Source organism: Sapajus apella, unplaced genomic scaffold (genome assembly GCF_009761245.1).
Source record: "Sapajus apella isolate SASKATOON/1434 unplaced genomic scaffold, GSC_monkey_1.0 scaffold4, whole genome shotgun sequence".
NCBI lineage: Eukaryota > Metazoa > Chordata > Mammalia > Primates > Cebidae > Sapajus > Sapajus apella.
Genome location: NW_022436944.1, coordinates 24,666,182 through 24,688,858, shown reverse-complemented (window position 1 = coordinate 24,688,858; position 22,677 = coordinate 24,666,182). Strand labels below are relative to the sequence as shown.

At 37.4% G+C, this 22,677-nt stretch overlaps 1 protein-coding gene across 13 annotated transcripts in view; it reads right to left on the bottom strand.

Annotated features, from left to right (window-relative positions):
• Nucleotides 1-22,677, bottom strand: part of XRN1 (5'-3' exoribonuclease 1) — a 134,318-nt gene that overhangs the window by 45,301 nt on the left and 66,340 nt on the right. For 9 of the 13 annotated variants that reach the window (XM_032264391.1, XM_032264387.1, XM_032264410.1 and 6 more), the window contains 4 exons: nt 17,802-17,871; nt 14,572-14,779; nt 13,066-13,161; nt 4,857-4,965 (listed from right to left, as the gene is read on the bottom strand). In XM_032264391.1, the coding sequence (XP_032120282.1) occupies nt 4,857-4,965; nt 13,066-13,161; nt 14,572-14,779; nt 17,802-17,871 (483 nt within the window). The remainder of the gene's footprint in view (nt 1-4,856; nt 4,966-13,065; nt 13,162-14,571; nt 14,780-17,801; nt 17,872-22,677) is intronic. The other 4 variants (XR_004264581.1, XR_004264584.1, XR_004264582.1 and 1 more) reach the window with 1 other exon arrangement.

Below are 22,677 nucleotides of genomic sequence, written 5' to 3'. Positions count from 1 at the left end.
CAAAGAGAATAAAATACCTAGGAATACAACTAACAAGGAATGTAAAGGACCTCTTCAAGGAGAACTACAAGCCACTGCTCAACGAAATAAGAGAGGACACAAACAGATGGAGAAACATTCCATGTTCATGGTTAGGAAGAATCAATATAGTGAAAATGGCCATACTGCCCAAAGTAATTTACAGATTCAATGCTATCCCCATCAAGCTACCAATGACCTTCTTTGCAGAACTGGAAAAAAACACCTTAAACTTCATATGGAACCAAAAGAGAGCCCGCATAGCCAAGTCAATTCTAAGCAAAAAGAACAAAGTGGGAGGCATCACACTACCGGACTTCAAGGTATACTACAGGGCTACAGTAATCAAAACAGCATGGTACTGGTACCAAAACAGAGACATAGACCAATGGAACAGAACAGAGGTCTCAGAGGCAACACAACATATCTACAACCATCTGATCTTTGACAAACCAGACAAAAACAAGCAATGGGGAAAGGATTCCCTGTTCAATAAATGGTGTTGGGAAAGCTGGCTAGCCATGTGCAGAAAGCAGAAACTGGACGCCTTCCTGACACCTTACACTAAAATTAACTCCAGATAGATTAAAGACTTAAACATAAGACCTAACACCATAAACACCCTAGAAGAAAATCTAGGCAAAACCATTCAGGACATAGGTGTAGGCAAGGACTTCATGACCAAAACACCAAAAGCATTGACAACAAAATCCAAAATAGACAAATGGGACCTAATCAAACTCCACAGCTTCTGCACAACAAAAGAAACAGTCATTAGCGTGAATCGGCAACCAACAGAATGGGAAAAAATTTTTGCAGTTTACCCATCTGACAAAGCGCTGATATCCAGAATTTACAAAGAACTAAAACAGATTTACAAGAAAAAAACTAACAAGCCCATTCAAAAGTGGGCAAAGGATATGAACAGACACTTTACAAAAGAAGACATACATGAGGCCAACAAACATATGAAAAAATGCTCATCATCACTGGTCATCAGAGAAATGCAAATCAAAACAACATTGAGATACCATCTCACGCCAGTTAGAATGGTGATCATTAAAAAATCTGGAGACAACAGATGCTGGAGAGGATGTGGAGAAATAGGAACACTTTTGCACTGTTGGTGGGAGTGTAAATTAGTTCAACCATTGTGGAAGACAGTGTGGCGATTCCTCAAGGACCTAGAAATAGAAATTCCATTTGACCCAGCAATCCCATTACTGGGTATATATCCAAAGGATTACAAATCGTTCTACTATAAGGACACGTGCACACGAATGTTCATTGCAGCACTGTTCGATAGCAAAGACCTGGAACCAACCCAAATGCCCATCGACGATAGACTGGACAGGGAAAATGTGGCACATATACACTATGGAATATTATGCAGCCATCAAAAACGATGAGTTTGGGTCCTTTGTAGGGACATGGATGAACCTGGAAACCATCATTCTCAGCAAACTGACAGAAGAGCAGAAGATCAAACACCGCATGTTCTCACTCATAGGCGGGTGTTGAACAATGAGAACACATGGACACAGGGAGGGGAGCACTACACACTGGGGTCAGTTGGGGGGAAATAGGGGAGGGACGGTGGGGGGTCGGGAGCTGGGGAGAGATAGCAAGGGGAGAAATGCCAGATGTAGGTGATGGGGAGGAAGGCAGCAAATCACACTGCCACGTGTGTACCTATGCAACAATTCTGCATGTTCTTCACATGTACCCCAAAACCTAAAATGCAATAAAATAAATAAATGGGGGAAAAAAAAAAGAAAAGAAAAATAAATGGGAAATCAAATTGGAATTTGTGAGTTGCTTAGGGAGAATAAAATCAGAACAAAGGAAAAAAAAAAAGAATAAATGCTTGAGGTGATGGATACCCTATTTACCCTAATGTGATCATTATGCATTGCATGCCTATAATAAAGTATCTCATGTAACCCATAAATATATACACCTACTGTGTATCCACAAAAATAGAAGATTAAAAACAAAAGGCAAGAATGCATGCTCTCACCGATTCTATTCAGCACTGTACTAGTTGTTGTAAACACAACAATTAGGTAAGAAAAGAAATAAAAAGCATTGAGATTATATAGGAAAAAGTAAAACTATCTCTATTTGCAGAAGCCACAAAAAATTAGGGCTAAAAAACACTTCAGGAAAGTGGCCAGATCAATACACAAAAATCAGTTTTATATCTATAACAGCAATGAACAATCCAAAAATAAAATTAACCCAGTTCCATTGAAAAAAGCATGAAAAAGGGTAAAATATTTAGGAACAAATTTAAGAAAAAGTGTAAGACTTGTATAACTGAAAACTATGAGACATCATGGAAAGAAATTGAAGACCTAAATAAATGGAAAGGCATCTTGTGTTCATGATGACTTAATACTGTTAAGATGACAATACTACCCAAAGTAACCTACAGATTCAATGCAATCCCTATAAAAATTCCAGGTGCCATTTTTGCAAAATAGGCAAAATGATCATAAAATTCATATGGAAATGCAAGAGACCCAGAATAGAGAAAACGATCTTGAAAAAGAAAAAGTTAGAGAGCTCAAACTTCCTGATTCCAAAACTTACAACAAAGCTATGGTAATCAAGACTGTGTTTTTCACATAAGGACAGGCATATAGACTAGTAGAATGGAATTGAGAGTCCAGACATGAGCCCATATATCTACAGTCAATTACTTTTTAAAAATGAGATGGTGTCTTAATATGTTTCCCAGGGTGGACTCAAACTCCTGGGTTCAAGCAATTCTCCTGCCTCAGACTCCTGGGTAGCTGGGACAACAGGTGCAAGCCTGGCTCTATAGTCAAATAATTTTTGACAAGGTGCTAAGCCTATTCAATGAGGTGTCAAGAAAATTCAATGGAGAAAGAGTAGTTTTTAACAAACGATCTTTGGATAAATGGATATCCACATGCAGAAGAATGAATATAAACTCCTACATCATACCATGCAAAAACCTTTACTCAAAAATGGAAACAGACCTAAATCTAAGAGCTAAAACTATAAAATTCTTAGAAGAAACCACACAGTAACTCTTTATGACTTTGGATTAGGGAATGGTTTCTTAGATGTAACATGTAAGGTATAAGCAACCAAAGACAAGGCAGAAAAAACACACAAATTGGACTTCACCAAGATTTAAAACTTTTGTGTTTCAAGACAGTATAAAGAAAATTAAAAGAAAACCCACATAATGAGAGAAAATATTTGAGGCCTGCATATCCAACAGGCACGTAATATCTAGCACATATAAAGAACTCTTACAAATCAAGAAAAAAGAGAAAAAATCCAATTAAACAATGAAACAAGATTTGATTAGACATTTATCCAAAGATGATATAGTCAATAATTGAACATGCTGAGCACATGAAAAGATGCTCAACATTATTAGTCATTAATAAACTACAAATGAAAATCATAAAGACATTCCACCTCACACCTAATAGGATGACTATCATTAAAGAGAGGGACAATAACAAATGTTGGGGAGGATGTGGAGAAATTGGATCTTCACACATTGGTGGTGCAAATGTAAAATGGTAATATCCAAACAGTTGAAACCATAAAAAGTTGAATTTAGAATTATCACCATATGATTCAGTATATGTATATACCCAAGAGAACTGAAAACATATGTTCACACAAAAACATTTCTACAGATATTCATAGCAGCATTATTCATTATAGCCCCAATGTGGAAACAGCCTTCATGTGTACAAATGAACAGATACACAAAATGTAGTATTCATACAATGGAATATTATTCAGCCATAAGAAGGAATGAAGTACTGATACAGTTGTCCCTCTGTATCTGTTCTGGAGGACTGCTTCTAGGACCTCCTGTGGCTATCAAAACCAACATATATGCTCAAGTCCTTTATGGAAAATATTGCAGTATTTGCATATAACCTATACATGTACTCCTTATATATTTATTTCTACATTATTTATAATGCTCAATACAATGTAAATGCTGTGTAAATAGTTGTCATGCTATATTGTTTAGGGAATCAGATTAAAAAATGTGCACATGTTCAGAACAGACACAATCATCCTCTTTTATTTTTATTTTTGAAAGGGGATATCACCCAGGCTACAGTACAGTGGCCGATCTTGGCTCACTGCAACCTCTGCCTCCTAGGCTCAAGTGATCCTTCTGCCTCAGCCTCCCGAGGAGCAGGGACTGCAGGTGCACACCACCATGCCCAGCTGATTTTTGTATTTTTGGTAGAGACAGGGTTTTGCTATGTTGCCCAGGCTGGTCTTAAACTCCTGGGCTCAAGTGATCTGCCTGCCTTGGCGTCCCAAAGTGCTGGGATTATAGGCATAAGCTACCATGCCCGGCCTTTTCTGAATACTTTTGATCCTCAGTTGGTTGAATCCGTGGATGTGGAACCCATGGGTATGAAGGGCCAACTGTACATGCTACAACATAGATAAATCTTGAAAATATACAAGTGAAAGAAGCCAGTCATAAAAGGTCATATATTTTCTGATTCCATTTACATGTAATGTCCAAATAGGTATATCCATAGAGGCAGAAAGTAAACTACAGGTTGCCAGGGCCTGCAGGAGTGACTGCTAATAGATATGGTGTTTATTTTTCAGGTAACAAAAATGTTCTAAATTTACATGGTGGTGTCGGTTGTACAGTTTTGTGAAAATACAAAAAAGCCACTTATTGTATATTTTAAAAGAATGAATTTACTTTATGGTCTGTGAATTATATCTTAATAAGGCTGTTCATTTTTTTTTTTTTTTTTAAAGAAGCAGTAGCACACACAAGTACACCTTTCTAATTTAAAACTTACATTTTCTGTGAGGGTCATGTTTTCTTTGCTGATATTTAATACTGTTGTCATTAAAGCCAGATTTATGATGTTGATTTACTTGGCTTATTTCTTGAGGTAGAACAGCACCCTGAAAATTAAAATTCTTATAAATTAAACAAAATCTTAATATAACTACTTATTTTCTTCAACTTTTAATAAATAATTACATTATTTTTATAAAAATTATATAGTTCCTTAGAAAAAAACTTAATATAGAAAAGTATAGAGACTTTTAAAGCCACCTGAACTCTACCACCAGACTCATTAAACATAATAACTATCACTCTAGATATTTTTTCTATGCATTAGTTTGAAAGATATAAAGAAAACAATCATTTTACAAAAAGCTACTTTTTGTTTTTTTTGAGACAGATTCTAGCTCAATCACCCAGGCTGGAATGCAGTGGTGCAATCTCAGCTCACTGCAACCTCCACCTCCCAGGTTCATGGTGATTCTCATGCCTAAGCCTCCCGAGTAGCTGGGACTACAGGTGAGTACCATCATGCCTGGCTAGTTTTTGTATTTTTAGTAGAGATGGAGTTACACCATGTTGGTCAGGGTGGTCTCAATCTCCTGGCCTTAAGTGATTCTCCTGCCTCAGCCTCCCAAAGTGCTGGGATTACAGGCGTGACCCACAGCACTCAGCCAAAAATGCTTCTTTCAATAAAAGAATTAAATCTAATTTTGCTTGATGTTAACAAATGCAGAAACCAAACAAAATACTAAACTTGAGGTAAATGTTTCTTCACAACAGAAACATCAGTCTCTAAAGATCCTCCTAGATTTGCTTCACAATAATCCCATCACTTGGGCAGGTGGAGGTGGGAAATGAATAGGGGTTCTAAAAGAAATAGTGCTGGACTAGAGCAAGGTAGGGAATGAGTACTTGTGTGTTCATTCATTCTATTTACTTGACTTCATTATGTTTAAACTCTTCCATTAAAAAGCTTTTGAAAATGCATAATTTCTGGCTCTATGTTATGAAAACTGAGGATATAGCCCCACTTACATTCCCTTCCATGTTAATTTTTATCCCACGTTTTACTGTGATTAATAAAAATCCCAATACCCGATTTTTATTATATTTATATTGTCAAGGTTTTTAAATGATGGAAGACTTCACTACTAGACAGACTTATTATAAAGTTACAGTAATGAGACAGTTCATAAATAGACAGAATTAGCAAAATGGCATGAGTAAATTTCGTATGAAGATTCTATCAGATCTTTTCATTTTTGGACAGGGAGAGAAAGCCTGAATGCAAAAAGAGACAATTTGCCACAGCTGAAGCAGCAAGAAGAAGCAAAAGTGGAGGCTAAAGAAGGTCAATGCAAATGAATTACTTCACAGTTTTGCTTTTGGTAGGACCTATTTACTTTCTTTCCAGCACAAATAAACACCGGGTACAAAGATACAACATGTCTTAGCTGGTAGTTGGCATGGTTCAAAATACTTGTGATATGCATGGGAGTACAAAGGAAGGCCTAATGAGGTCACATGTACAGAAACACTCAAGGCTCTTTGGTTTTTTAAAATTCTATTTTTAATTTTTTTTTTTTTTAGAGATAGGGATCTTATTATGTCACACAGGCTAGTCTCAAACTCCTGGGCTTAAGTGTTCCTCTTGCCTTGGCCTCCCAAAGTACTGGGATTACAGGCATGAGCCACTGTGGCCAGCCCGAGGCTCTTCAGTTTTATTTGTGTTTTGTTTTTGGGACAGGATCTTGCTCTGTCACTCAGGCTGGAGTGTAGTGCAGTGGTACTGGCTCACTGCAACCTTTGACTCCTGGGTTCGAGTGATCCTCCTGCCTCAGCCTCCCGAGTAGCTGGGGCTATGGGCATGTGGCACCATGGCCAGGTAATTTTTATATTTTTTTGTAGAGACAGGATTTTGCCATGTTGCCTAGGCTGTTCTCAAACTCCTGGGCTCAAGTGATCCACCCGCCTTGGTCTCCCAAAGTGCTGGGATTACAGGTGTGAGCCACTGCGTCTGGCCAGCTCTTCAGTTTTTAAGAATCAAAGTGGCATGACATTTCTACTATCATGGCACAATGGCTGGTGGGGTTTTGGACTACAGCAGTACATTATGGGTGATTTTACTCTAAGGAAAGGAATTAGAACATCAGGACAGAACAAATATTGTTTTGAGTGTCTATTATGTGCCAGGTATGGTCAATGAACTATGTACCCATTATTTTAATATCATTATAGTAATGTTACTATCATAATAGTGCTGTTATTATTTTTATTTGATTTTACAGATGAGTATAGATGAGGCTCAAACTGATAAAGCAATTTATCACAGATATATGTAATGGGAGAGACGACATTTGAGCTTTAACTCAAAAATTCATGTTCATAGCAATACTTCAGAGAAAGCCATACATTTAACTAGAAAGCAAGTATTAGGGTATAGTTCTTTAGGTGTTCTGTTTGGTATCTCTATAAAGGTATTTGTGTTAGTCATATTGCCATGTTTTGCCAATCAAAGCTTGAATATTTTTTATCACAGTGAGTTCTCTTGAATTTGCTCATCTGGCTAGGCTGCTTATTAATGCATATGCATTATATTTGGGATCTCATAATTCTTAGGACATTTAAGAGATAAATCATGAGAGTGTTCATCTGAAATAATGAAATAGTAAGATGGGTTGCATGTAGGAGATAATGAGAAAATACAATATCAAGTGGTTCTCAAGGAAAAAGCAGATTTTGACTGAGAACTAGGAGGTTATTGGTAGTGAGAGAAAAAAAGGGCATTATAAGAGGAAGGAACAAAAAGAACACATAATCCCAAATGGGAATCATCTGTGGGAAAGGGAAAGTAAAGAGACCAGTCTGACTGGAACAGACTATTATGTCCAAATAGTTGGATGCACATCACATAATTAGGTGAAGTTAGATTATAGAAGGCCTTAGACATTAATTTGAGGAGTTGATGCAGGAATCCAACCCTGGAGCTGTATGTATTCTAGAGTACTACAGCAATACTATTTTGTGGCTGGAAAAGACCTCAGAGGTCATCTAAGTGAAATGCCTTCATTATACACATGAGGACACAGAAGCCTAGGGAAATAAGCCTCTCTGAGGAGAGAGTATTCCAGACAAATTCAAAGGCCCTATTGTAGGGACCATCCCTGGCATACTCAAGGAAGAAAAAGGCCATTACTGCTGTAGCAAAAGGGTGAGTTATAGAAAATGTGACTAGAGAGGTGACACATTGACATTGTGTAGGACATTCCAGGCCATTATATAAGGACACTGGCTTATATAATGGCCATTATGTAAGGATACTCAGTGAAATAGGGTGAATTAGTGGAGGGTTTTGATCAGCAGAAGGACATGATCTCTGACTTATGTTTTAATAAGATCACTGTCTGCTATCTTGAGAACAGACTGCAGAGGAGCCAGGTTGGAAAGGGATTAGTAGACTACTATAACCATCAAAGTGAGAGTTGCTATGAATTTGGACCAGGTAATAGAAGCCTGTGAGGAATGGTCCAATTCTAGACATATTTGGAAGAGATTTATAGATGGTAATGAATTGGATAAGAGGGTAAGAGATATAGGAAGGGAGTAAAGGATGTGACTCTTAAGGTCTGAGTGAAAGGATGGAGTGGCTGTTAAGTGAGATGGGAATGACATCAGGTCAAGTAAGTTTATCGGAGAAGAACTAGAGTTCAGTTTTGGACATGTAAGTCTGAGATATCTATTCAAGTGGAGACACAGAGTTGGACATTTGAGTGGAGATGCAGGGTTGGACATTGGAGTCTAAAGGTCATGGAGGACTTCCAAGCTGGAGAGAGAAATTTGGAAGTCATCATGTATTTTTGTAGGTATATATGCTTGTGTGTGTGTGTGTGTATATCTATCTTATCTATCTTAATCTATTTCTCTGTCATCTATCTCTCTATAATCCATCTATCTATCTATCTATCTATCTATCTATCTATCTATCTATCTATCTATCTATCTAATCTACCTATCTATCTAAGGAAATGAGTATAGATAGAGAAGAAGTCCAATAATTTAGCCTTAGAGGATTCCATCATTCAAGAGCCCCAGAGAATAGGTGAAACTGACAAAGAAGACTGAGAAACAATAGCCAACGAAACAGGAAGAAAAACAGCAAAAGGTGGTATTCTAATGACAAGTGAAGAATGGATGACAAGGAGAACTGAGTGATCAACTGTATGAAATGCTGCTGATGAGTCAGTTCAGATGGAAACTGAGACTTGATCACATGGTTTAGCACATGAAGGTCACTGGGAACCTTGAAAGGGCAGTTTCAGCAGAGTGACGGGAATGAAAGACTGATTAGAGTGAGTTTAAGGCAGAAGGGGAGAGAAACAGCAGTACAGGCAATTTTTTCAGAGTTTTGTTCTAAAAGGAAGCACTACTCTAAGTCCCTTCTTGCTTTTATCTGTTTGTTCAACTTTTTAATTAACTCCTGCTCTTCCAATCTTTTACTGAGGACTGTTCTTCCAAATTCAACAACGGTTTTCTTTTCCTTCTTTGTCTTACTGCTTGACTAATAACTTTGACTCTTACCTCTCCGCTAAGTATTAACTAACCTATATCTCCGTTTGAACCTCAGTCAAGATTTAATCCAGTATCTGCAACTTTCTAGGACAGATATTATAGCTGGATACTCCATCATCATCTCAACCTCAAGGTTTCTCATTTTAGACAAGGCAGCATGAGAGAAAAAGAAAATTTTTTTTAAGTAAAAAAGAAAAATGTCCCAGAATTGGCCTTACCTAAAGCCACTTATCTTACCCTTATTTCTAATACTACCATTCCTCAGGCATATAATCTAAAATGCTTACAGTCAAAAATTTTTGCTTTCTAACATTTTCACAATGATAAGTCATTCTATCATTCTACTTCTTCTTATTTTCTACAACTGGACTTTGGATTGTCATCCTTGGCCTAAATTAACCTTCTAACTATGATTCTTGTTTCCTAACTTTTTCATGTCTAGTCCTTTATACATGCTGCTGCCTGATTAATCTTTCTTGAAGACTCATCTGTGTTGGCCCCAAGGCATAATTGGGCAAAATATCTCTTGGGTATGAACTCATTTTATACCCTGAAGCAGAGTGGTACTGTAAGTATAGTACTGGACTCAGAATCAGGAAATCAGGTTTTGTGATTTGTAGTTTAAAACAGAAGAATTTATGTATAACCTAAAGAAAGCTGTATAGCATACTGAGGAGACCTATGTATCTTGTCACCTAATTTTTTTCTTTATTCTTTAGACTAAGTTATGACATATACACTAATTTTTAATGTTTATTTTGCCATTTACATTTATTTTACCATTTATGTTTATATTTCCTTTGTAATTTTCTCCTCTTTATCTCAGATAATGCCACCATAACTGCAGGACATTACAATAAATGAGGTTCTGAAGGTACAGGCTACTGGTTTATAAACTTGAACATCCCTCTTTTTTTTTTTTTTTTTTTTTTCTGAGATGGTATCCTGCTCCGTCACCCAGGCTGGAGTGCAGTGGCACAATCTTGACTCACTGCAACCTCTACCTCCTGGGTTCAAGTGATTCTCCTGCCTCAGCCTCCCCAGTAGCTGGGACTACACATGTGCACCATCACACCTGGCTGATTTTTTGTCTCTGTATAGAGACAGGGTTTCACACACTGGCCAGGCTGGTCTCGAACTCCTGACCTCAAGTAATCCTCCAGCTTCAGCCTCCCAAAGTGCTGGGATTACAGGTGTGAGCCACCATGCCTGTCTGAACATTCCTTTTTAATCTAAGCTCAAAACGCACGTAACTAACAAAACATGTAGGAACGTATTCCTTTCCTCTTCCTTTCTTTGTCTGAGTCTCTACTCTTTTAGCAGCACTTTTTTTCCTCTTCTTAATCTCTACCAAGGAATGCATATTTCCTCATTCATATTTAAGATAACCAACTACCAGCATAAAGTGACACATTCAAGTGGAAAAAAATAAGTTGTTAAATGTGATTAGTGTCTTTGTTGAATTTAAAATATAGTTACTATGACTTTGTAAATTAAAAAAACCCTAAAGCTGATTTAAAAGAAACATTTTCTATATTCTAAACTCATTGGTCCAGAAGCTTTTACAGGTCTGAAAATAATTACAAAAATTCATGTTCACATGGAACCAGAAAAGAGCCCAGATAGCCAAGTCAATCTTAAGCAAAAAGAACAATGGCAGACATCACATTACCTAACTTCAAGTTACACTGTAAGTTTATGTTACCATGTAACAAAAGTAGCATGGTACTGGTACAAAAGCAGACATACAGACCAATGGAACAGGATAGAGAATGCAGAAATAAAATGGTACACTTACAACCATCTGGGTTTTGACAGCATCAACAAAAACAAGCAATGGGGTGAGGATTCCCTATACATGATAGGATAGCTGGCTAGCCATATGCAGAAGAATGAAACTGGACCCCTACCTTTCAGTATATACAAAAATTAACTCAAGATGGATTAAAGACTTAAAATATAAGTCCTAAAACTGTAAGAATCCTAGAAGAAAACCTAAGGAATACCACTCAGAATGTCGGCCTTGAGAAAGAATGTATGACTAAGTCCTCAAAAGCAATTGCAACAAAAACAAAAATTTACCAGTAGGACCTACTTAAACTATAGAGTTTCTGCTCACTAAAAAACGATCACCAGAGTAAAAACAACCTACGGAATGGGATATTCACAAACTGTGCATATGACAAAGGTCTAATATCAAGAATCTCTAAGAAACTTCATTCAACAAGCAAAAAACAAATAACGCCACTTAAAAATGGGCGCAAGATGCTCACTTCAGGAGCACATATACTAAAATTGGAATGATACAGAGAAGATTTATAAAATCTTAAGAAAATTTATCTTTTAATTTAAGAAATTGAAAAAAATGGGAAAAAGACATGAATATATACTCTGCAAAAGAAGACATATATAAGTGGCCAACAAACATATGAAAAAAATGTTCAACATCATTACTCATCAGAAAAATGCAAATCAAAACCACAAGGAGATACCATCTCACACCAGTCAAAATGGCTGTCAAAAAGTAACAGATGCTGGTGAGGCTGCAGAAAAAAGGGAATGTTATATACTCTTGGTAAAAATGTAAATTAGTTCAGCCACTGTAGAAAGTAGTTTAGAGATTTCTCAAAGAACTTAAAACAGAACTTACCATTTGACCCAATAATCCCATTGTTGTGTATATAACCCAGTGAAAAGAAACCATTCTTCCAAAAAGACACATACCCATAAATATTCATTGCATTTGCTATTCACAATAGCAAAGACATGGAATCAACCTAAGCGCTCATCAATGGTGGATAAAATTGATTGATGGATTGACTGATTGATTTAGAGACCAACTCTTGCTCTGTTGCCTAGGCTGGAGTAAAGTGGGGTGATTTTGGCTCACTGCAACCTTTGCCTCCCAAGTTCAAGCAATTCTCATGTCTCACCCTCCCAAGTAGCTGGGATTACAAGTGTGCACCACCATGCCTGGCTAAGTTTTGTATTTTCAGTAGAGATGGGGTTTCACCATGTTGGCTGGGCTGGTCTTTAACTCCTGACCTCGAATGATCCATCCACCTCAGCTTCTCAAGGTGCTGGGATTACAGGCATGAGCCAGAGTGCCTGGCCAGAATTTTAAAAATGTGGTATATATATAGCACAGAATATATACTATGAATACTATGCAGTCATAAAAAAGAACAAAATAATGTCCTTTGCAGCAACATGTGTGGAACTGAAGGCCATCATGCTAAGTGAACACAAATAGGAACAGAAAACCAAATACTATATAGTTCTCATAAGCAGGAGCTATGCATTGGGTACACATGGTCATAAAGATGGGAATAACAGACACTGGGGGTTACTAATTGTGTGGGGGAAGAGCTGAAAAACCACCTGTTGGGTGCTAGGCTCACAGTCTGGGTGACAGGATGATTTGCACCCTAAAGCTCAGTGTCACACAGTATATTCATGTAACAAGCCTGTACATGTATCCCCCTGAATCGAAAATAAAGTTGAAATTATAGTTAAAAAAAAAGAAAATTCATGATCAAAATTTTCATTTCCTATTTTATGAGATTTCATAGAAAAATAATAATTGCGGTCTTAAAAGTATATTTTCTTTAAATTAATTGTCCATCAAAACAAGGAATACTAACCTTCTCTTGTATAGTTGGCTGAAAGTGTTGCATCTTTCCAGATCCCTGTAAGGACTGCCAAATGTTGCAAAACTCATCATCATCTTTAGTAGGTACCTAGCAAAGCACAAACAATTTCTTAAGGAAATAGGAAGAAATAAAAATACATATTAAAAATCAAATCAAATAATTTATTTATTAATGTTATTCAGGGCAGAAAGGACATTAAACTAACTTTTTTTTTTTTCTTTTTTGACTCAATGTCTTGCTCATGTTGCCCAGGCTAGGGACCTGTGGTAGGGTCATAGGTCACTGTAACCTCGAATTTCTGGCTCAATCCTCAGCCTCCTGTGGAGCTAGGACTACAAGTGTGTACCACCATGCCCAACTAATTTTTTTCTTCTTCTAGGGATGAGTTGCTATGTTTTGCTGTGTGGCTGGTCTTGAATTCCTGCCTCAAGTAGTCCTCCTGCCTTAGCATCCCAGAGTGTTGGGGTTACAGACATGAGCTACCACATCCACCCCTAAACTAACTTTCATTATCTGAAATCTCTTAGTTCCCTTTTTTCTAAAGCTCAGCATAGTAATCACAAAAGTATTCTATGAGAGTGAAACTGTTCTTCTTTATATGCAATTGGTTTTGAATGGTTTTATTTAATGAAAAGTATTTAAAGCCTAACAAACATTATAAAAGATTTTACTGAATCAGTATCACCACCAACAGATTTTCTTTTGTCTTCTAATGTACTAAAATACATTATCTCACTCAAATTAACACCTAAAAATTTTATTTTAAAAATCTTCACTTTACACAAAATAATTTAATAAATTTAAATATCGACTATTACTTAAGATTAAAACGCTGGAAAAATAGGCACCAAATTTTGACAGTGGTTACCTATGAGATTGAGAGGACTTCTGCTTGTGTTTCCTTTGTTATCATCTACTTATCTGTGTTTTCCAACTGGTCTATAATAAACAGGTATCATTTGGATTAAAAAATGTACTTAATAAGCATGAGATTTGGGGCCATGGAATTAAATAAAATATCTCACACAAGACAACTTAATTTTTGTTCCCAGAAAGAGGAAATAAAGGAAATCACCCATAAATTGTCTGGTAGAAACTTGAAAATTGTTTTTGATAAATGTGATATAATTGTTTCCCTTTTATCTTTCAAATATATGCTATTTATAGTAGATAGCATGGACATTTGTATTACATAAGAAAAAAATTAAATATTAACTTGAAAAGTAAACATATAAAGAGAAGATATGCACATTCTCAAGTTCCCATGTAAACATGTTTTTTTTTCCTTTAATACAAACTTATTTTATAGCAGAGGTGGAATGCTATCAATAGCTTTCTTTACTAGCCTAGTATCTTAAATCTGGAATTGACCTGAACCAAAATCTTTTAAATAAAAAAGGGAAGCTAAGTTAATCTAGGTTTATATTTACAAAGTCTGCTGTGATTTGTGACTTGTAAAAAGGGGTAGAGGATAAGTTGGAAGACTGAGAGTCTTACGTGAGTAGGAACAAAAAGTGACTGAGGGGAATGGTTGAGGCCTCCCAAATGCCCAGTAGAAACTGATGAATTTGAGCTATAGTGATGCACAGCTGGCTGTGGTTTCACGATGGCTGTCAACTTCTGATTTCCAGTTTCAGAGCGACTCCCGTGAGAAATGTTCACCAAGGCACTTGTTGGCAGTCGATAACCTCTACCAGGTGAGCATCTGAAAGTAAAAAGTTCTATCACGGTCAGAAGGAAAACAATACTAAATGTGTTAGGGAGAAGAGTCAAATAATTTTTGGTGGACAATCCATCATCAGCATTAGTAAACACTACTTTTTAATTCAGTAGAGGAACCTCAAATCACAGAAATATTTCAATTTATAAGATGACAGATTTCTAAAAAGTTTCCTAAGAGAACATTTGGTATTTACCAAGTAGAGAAAACCCAGCTATGTTCCAGGGGCGTGTGCTGATTTGTTCTTAAGAAGCTTGTGTTTTAATTGCTGAATACAACTGATAAATTTATGAATTAAATATTAATCTTTTTTTTTTTTTTTAAGAGATGAGATCTTGCTCTGTCACTCAGGCTGGAGTGCAATATCCTAGCTAACTGCAGTGTCAAACTCCTGGACTCAAGCAGTCTTCCCATCTCAGCCTCCTGTGTAACTGAGACCACAGGTGCATGGCACCAAGCCTGGCATGCTTTTATATTTGTTTTTAGAGACAGGGTCTTACTATGTTGCCAGGCTGGTTTTGAACTCCTGGGCTCAAGTAATTCTGTAACCCGCAAGTGTTGGGGTAACAGATGTGAGCCACCACGCCCAGCCTCAAACTTCTTAAAGAAAACTGTGGAGCCAGGCATGGTAGCTCACACTCGTAATCTCAACACTTGGGAGGTCAAGGCGGGCAGATAATTTGAGGTCACACATTTGAGACCAGCCTGGCAAACATGGTGAAACTCTGTCTCTACTAAAAATACTAAAAAATTAGCTGGGCTTGGTGGCGCACACCTGTAATCCCAGCTATCTGGGAGGCTGAGGCAGGAGAATCACTTAAACACGAGATGGAGGCTGCGGTGAGCTGAGACTTCGCCACTGCACTCCAGACTGGGCAACAGAGCAAGACTCTGTCTCAAAAACAAACAAACAAACAAAAACAACTGTGGTTTGCAAAGTCTAAGATATGAAATCTCAGGAGTATACATTCTCAGAGTGGCTCTTCCTAAGCAACAGGGTGAATGTTAGATTTGCTCTCATTTGTCTATTGGTCAACTGTGGAGTCCAGCCCCTTTTCCCTCATTTTCTCATCTTAAAGTTCCAGGCCTGTATCTGGAAAGGCTTAAGAGACAAGTATTTGTGATTTCCATCTTTCATGGCCTTGATAAAAGTATAAGATATTAAAGAAACCTTCTCTTGTTTTTAACTCTATCACCTAATTTTTTTCTCTTTCAGGGTGTAATTTTCTTAATCGAAAGTGGAAAAATATGGGTCTATTAGAAACCTTTGTAAGTTCAAGGTTGCTAGGAAGTATCTATTTTCATGAGAACTAAATTTACTAAAGATTCTGCATTACAGAAATGAATATACTGAAGGCAGGTAATCCTTTACCCAGCTCTCTATCGGTCAAGAAATTTGCTGTCCTTTACTAGGAGAGGGGGGAAAAAGACACTGAGGAAAAAAAAACACAAAAATATATTTAAAATGTATTTTGAAAAGTTAGTGAATCAAAGGTATTGGTAATCAAACATTTTCATGAAAAATAAAATCAGACAGATCTAGACTCTGCCGATGTATGTGAAGAGTGAAGACAGGAAAGTCTTTGAGTAACAAGCATATTTAAACTGCAAAACAACAATAATAGCAACCTGAAGGTGACTACTTGGTATAACAGCTGAATACTGTGATTTCATGCAAGGAGTTTAAAGAAGGGTAATTTTTAACTTTAATTACTAATTTATCAAAATAGAGGAGAAAAAGAAACTAGCTAAATTCAGTTCAGTTTTCCAGCTGGCTTTTAGAAAGTAGAAAACTAAAAAGGATTTCATTTCATCCTCACAGTAACCTAGTGAAGTATGTATGTATCTTCATTACAGATGAGGAAATTGAGGGTCAGACACTTAACTAACCTACCCAAGGTACTAAAATGTTTAAGTGAGAGAGTTTATACCATGGTGCCTCTTGTTTCATCATGATCATTGTTCCTAAAACTTTAAACTCTCTGTTAGTACATTCCCTGCCAAATACTCATCTCTTCTATGCTAAATTAAAACGATCTAACCCTCTTCCTTTAAACCTCCTAACTTCCAGTTAACTTTCTCCTTTTCTTTAAACTTCTCAAGTGTTGCCTCAATTTCCTGCCTTTGTTACTACATCTGCCATTCACTTCTCAAATCACACTAATCTCTCTTGAGTACCTATAACTTCACTAAAATTGGTGACAAAGTCATACATGTCACTAATTTCTTTTTTTTTTTTTTTTTTTTTTTTGAGACGGAGTTTCGCTCACGTTACCCAGGCTGAAGTGCAATGGCGCGATCTCGGCTCACCGCAACCTCCGCCTCCTGGGTTCAGGCAATTCTCCTGCCTCAGCCTCCTGAGTAGCTGGGATTACAGGCACGTGCCACCATGCCCAGTTAATTTTTTGTATTTTTAGTAGAGACGGGGTTTCACCATGTTGACCAGGATGGTCTCGATTTCTTGACCTCGTGATCCACCCGCCTCGGCCTCCCAAAATGCTGGGATTACAGGCTTGAGCCACCGCGCCCGGCCATGTCACTAATTTCAAAGGACATTTCTATTCCTCAAGTTATGTAGCCCTAATAACATTGTTTACATATGCCATTCCCTCTTCCTGTGCACACTTCATTATTACCCCCTTTTTTGCCTGGTTTAGCTATTATTCATTCTTCAAGTTATATCTTAAATATCACTTCTTCAAGGAGGCCTTTCTGTTACTTGCAGAACAGGTCATACTTTTTACAGAAACCTGTACTTCTTCCTAGTGCTTGCCATATTTTAATTAAATAATTAATATTGTAATCAGTTGCCTAATTACCTTCCTCACTAAAATGAAAGCTCTGTGAGGGTAGAAGGCATGTCTGTCTTATTCAGTGCTAAATCCCTAGTAGCAAGTATGTCTTACACATACCATGAACTGAAATTGTAAACAAATAAAAAGTAATGTAAAGTCATTGGCCACATGAACATATTCACAAAGGGCAATTATCATTGGAAAATACAAACCTTATTGTTAAGCCTCCAGGAAATTCTTCATCAAATAATACTTCAAATAGTACATCAGCTTCTCTAATAGCTATTAAAACAGAAAGAGAAAAAGAGTCACTAAAAAATCATATGATGAAAAATCAGTAGATTAAATTTTTGGAGTGTTTGGAAGTATTTATTTTAAAAATTCTGGATATCACATAAAATATTCAGGATATGAAGAATGGCATATTAATATAAGGAACATTATATAAGCTAAGAAACAGAATACCAGTGCCTTAGAGGATCACTGTGTCCCAATTCCCAACTACTCCTTTTGTTTATAAAAGAAAAGAAATGGTTTCTTTGTAATCGTTATCTTCACTTTGGCAGTTATGATTCCTTATGTTTCTTCATACTTCTACTACATATATATGTATCTCTGAATAATACATAGTATTATTTTGCAAGTTTTGAAACACATACCTATCACAGAGAATATATTATTTTGCAACTTATTTTTATTTCTTTCAACATTATATTTGTGAGATTCAACCATGTAAACATGTGTTCATTCAGTTTTCTGCATATACAGTATCCCATCTATGGGTATACAGTAATTTATCCATTCTCCTGCAGACAGACATTTAGGTGATTTCTACCTTTTGCTATTATAAACAATGCTACAATGAACATGCAAATGTGTCTTTTATGCAGGTGAATGTTCCCTAGGTCAAAAGTGAAACTGCTGGGTTTTAGGACATGTACTTTTTTAAAAAAACAGCCTGAGGTATAACTAACATATGATACACTGCATATAGTTGAAGTATACAAGTTAGTGAGTTTTAACATACATAATTAACCATGAAGCCATGATAAATAGGATAATCACTTCCAAGCTTTCCACGTCCTTTTGTAATCCAAATCCTCCTGATCTAGGCAACAACTAAAACTCTGCTATCACCATAGGTTACTTCACATTTGCAGAATTTTATGTAAATGAAATAATGTAATGTGTATTCCTCGCTTGTCTGGCTTATTTGAGCAAAATTATTTTGAGAGTCACCCATGTTGTGTGTATCATCAGTAGTTGCTTCTTTTTTTATAGCTCAGAAGTATTCCACTGCATAAATATCCAAGAATTTGTTTATCCATTCATCTGTCGATGGGGATTTAGATTATTTCTAGTTTTTGGTTATTACATATAAAGCTGCTATGAAGATTCATGAACAAGGCTTTATGTGGATTTAAGCCCTCATTTCTCTTGGGAAAATACGCACCCATGAATGGAATGGCTGGGACCTATGCAATATGTTTAACTTTTTAAGAACTTACCTTCATTATGATAACCCACCAATGAGGGGGAGAAAAAAAAACCCGCTAAACTACTTTCTAAAGTGGTTTTATCTTTTACATTACCACTGGCAATATAGGAGAGTTCTAGCTGCCCTATCTCATTGCCAACACTTGGTATAATCACTCTTTTTAATTTAAGTCATTCTAGTCTGTATGTGGTAATATCGTATTTGGTTTTAATTTGTTATTTCCCTAATAACAAATGATGTTGAACATCTTTCATGTGCTTGTTTGCCATCCATATATCTTCTGTGGTAAAATATTTGTCCAGCTATTTTGATCATTTTAAAAACTAGGTTGTTTGATTTATTAAGTTGTAAAAAACTTTTATGTAGTCTAAATAAAAGCATTTTATTGGATTTATGTTTTGCTAATATTTTCCTTTTCATTTCTGTAATGGTGCCTTTTGAAGAGCAGGTTTGTTTTTTTTTTAATTTTGATGAAGTCTAAAGTAGCAATTTTCTTTTTCTTTCTTTTCTTTTTCCTTTTTTTGTTTTTGAGACAGAGTCTTGCTCTGTTGCCTAGGCTGGAGTGCAGTGGTGTGATTTCATTTCACTGCAACCTCCACCTCCTGTGCTCAAGCAATTCTCCTGCCTCAGCCTCCCAAGTAGCTGGGATTGTGGGCACCCACCACCACATCTGGCTAATTTTTGTATTTCTAGTAGAGATGGGGTTTCATCATGTTGGCCAGGCTGTCCTCAAACTCCTGACTTCAAGTGATCCACCCACCTTGGCTTCCCAAAGTGTTGGGATTACAGGCATGAGCCACCGTGCCCAGCCTTTTTATTTTTCTTTTCTTTTTCTTTCTTTCTTTTTTTTTTTTTTTTGAGACGGAGTTTCACTCTTGTTACCCAGGCTGGAGTGCAATGGCGCAATCTCGGCTCACCGCAACCTCCGCGTTCTGGGTTCAGGTAATTCTCCTGCCTCAGCCTCCTGAGTAGCTGGGATTACAGGCACACGCCACCATGCCCAGCTGATTTTTTGTATTTTCAGTAGAGACGGGGTTTCACCATGTTGACCAGGATGGTCTCTATCTCTTGACCTTGTGATCCACCCGCCTCGGCCTCCCAAAGTACTGGGATTACAGGCGTGAGCCACTGCGCCGGCCTTTCTTTTCTTTTTCCTTCCCTCCCCTACCCTTTTTTTCCCTCCTTCCCTCCATCCCCTGGCCTATTCTTTTCTTCTTTTCATTTTTCCTCCCTCCCTCCATCCCCTGGCCTATTCTTTTCTTCTTTTTTCTCTTCTTCCCTTCCTTCTTTTCTTTCTTGCTTCCTTTCTTCCTTCCCTTCCTTCCTTCTGTCTCTCTCCTCTCTCTCTTTATTTTGAAAGGGTCTCACTCTGTCACCCAGGAAGGAGTGTAATCATGGATCCCTGCATCCCCGATCTCCTGGGCTCAAGTGATTCTCCCACCTCAGCCTCCCGATTAGCTAGGATTGTAGGTGCACAACACCATGCCTAGCTAATTAAAAAATTTTTTTATTTTAAAGACAGAGTTTCTCTTTGTTACCCAGGCTAGTTTCAAACTTCTGGGCTCAAGCAATCCTCCTGTCTTGGCCTCCCAACGTATTGGTATCATAGGTGTGAGCCATTGCGCCTGTCTGGCAATTTTCTTTCAGACTCTCTGTGTGTTATTTAAAATATATTTACCAAATTCTAGGTTATTAAGATTTTCTCCTAAAAGTCTATATTTTTAGCTCTTAAATTTAGTCTTTGATTCACTTTGAGCTAATTTTTATAGAGAATGTAAGGTAAAGGGTTGTGGCCTATTTTTTTGCATATGGTGTCTAATTGTTCCAATGCCATTTTTTTTCTTTTACACTAAACAAACCCTCAATATATCCAGCACGATTTTTACACTAATTTACATGTTTTTTTCTTATTGCTCACCACTATACTAATGAGGACAGCACCACTTTTTTTTTTTTTTTTTTTTTTTTTTGAGACAGAGTTTCACTCATGTTACCCAGGCTGGAGTGCAATGGTGCGATCTCAGCTCACCGCAACCTCCGCCTCCTGGGTTCAGGCAATTCTCCTGCCTCAGCCTCCTGAGTAGCTGGGATTACAGGCACGCACCACCATGCCCAGCTAATTTTTTTTTGTATTTTTAGTAGAGACGGGGTTTCACCGTGTTGGCCAGGATGGTCTTGATCTCTTGACCTCGTGATCCACCCGCCTCGGCCTCCCAAAGTGCTGGGATTACAGGCTTGAGCCACCGCGCCCGGCCAGCACCACTTACTAAAGACATTATCCCTTCATCAAATTATCCTGGCACATTTGTTGTAAAATCAGTTGACCATATAGGTATGGGTCTATTTCAGGACTCTAGTTATATTCCATTGATCTATATGTCTATCTTTCTACTTATTTGACATTGTTTTTCATTATTCTAGCTTTGTAAAGTTTTGAAATCAGGTGGGGTAAATTCTCCAAATTTGTCCTTTTTCAAATTTTTCTGGTTAGTCTAGAGCCTCTGCTTTATTTTACGACCAGCTTATCAATTTCTAAAAAACTGGCTACTGGGATTTTGATCGAGATTTCTTTGACTCTATAAATCAAAGCAACTGATTTCATTGACATCTTAACAACAGTGAGTCTTCTAAAAAACGAGAAAATAAAATTAGGGAAGAAAATTCTTTTAGGTGGGCAGTAAGATCCAAAGAGGATCTACAGATGGAAAATGTACAGAACCACAGTTCAAATTTAGGTAGGACTCAGGGGAAGTAGTTCAAATCCCAGCTCTGCCACTTATCTATGTGAACACAGAAAGGCTACCTAACCTCTCAGGTGAGAAAATAACACCCACCCCTTGGGTGATAGTGAGGGTTAAATGCAAAATGTGTTAGTGCCTGGCACATTGATGGCACTATTAAGCAGTTCTCTTTGGCTAGTGTCCTGCCTGTTCTTCCTACTTTTGGGATGGATAGACGAAGAGGTTGGGTGCCTGTGATTATATATATAAAGAGTGTTGCCAGCACACTGACCCCTGCATGCGTGATGCTGCTTCATGCTGGCACTGACTTTTTTCTGAATCTATGCTATGAAGCTGGTTATTCCAGGAATATATCTGGGGGAACACTCAGATATTTAGCTGCTGCTTCCTTTTTTCTTCCCTCTTCTCCTTTTTTTTTTTTGGTGGTTAAAAAACCATCAAATGTCTGGGTGTGGTGGCTTATGCCTGTAATCCCAGGACTTTGGGAGGCTGAGGCAGGTGGATCACGAGGTCAGGAGTTTGAGACCAGGCTGGCCAACATGGTGAAACCCTGTCTCTACTAAAAAAACATACAAAAATTACCTAGGTGTGGTGGTGTGCACCTATAATCCCAGCTACTCGAGAGGCTGAGGCAGGAGAATCACTTGAACATGAGAGGCGGAGGTTGTAGTGAGGTGAGATCGCGCCATTGCACTCCAGCCTGGGCAACAGAGCGAGACTCTGTCTCAAAAAAAAAAAAATAAAAAAAATAAAAGTTCACCATCTTAGCCACTTTTAAGTGTATGGTACAGTAGTGTGAACCGTATCCACACTGTTGTGCACAGACTGATAGGTCTGTTTTACATATGT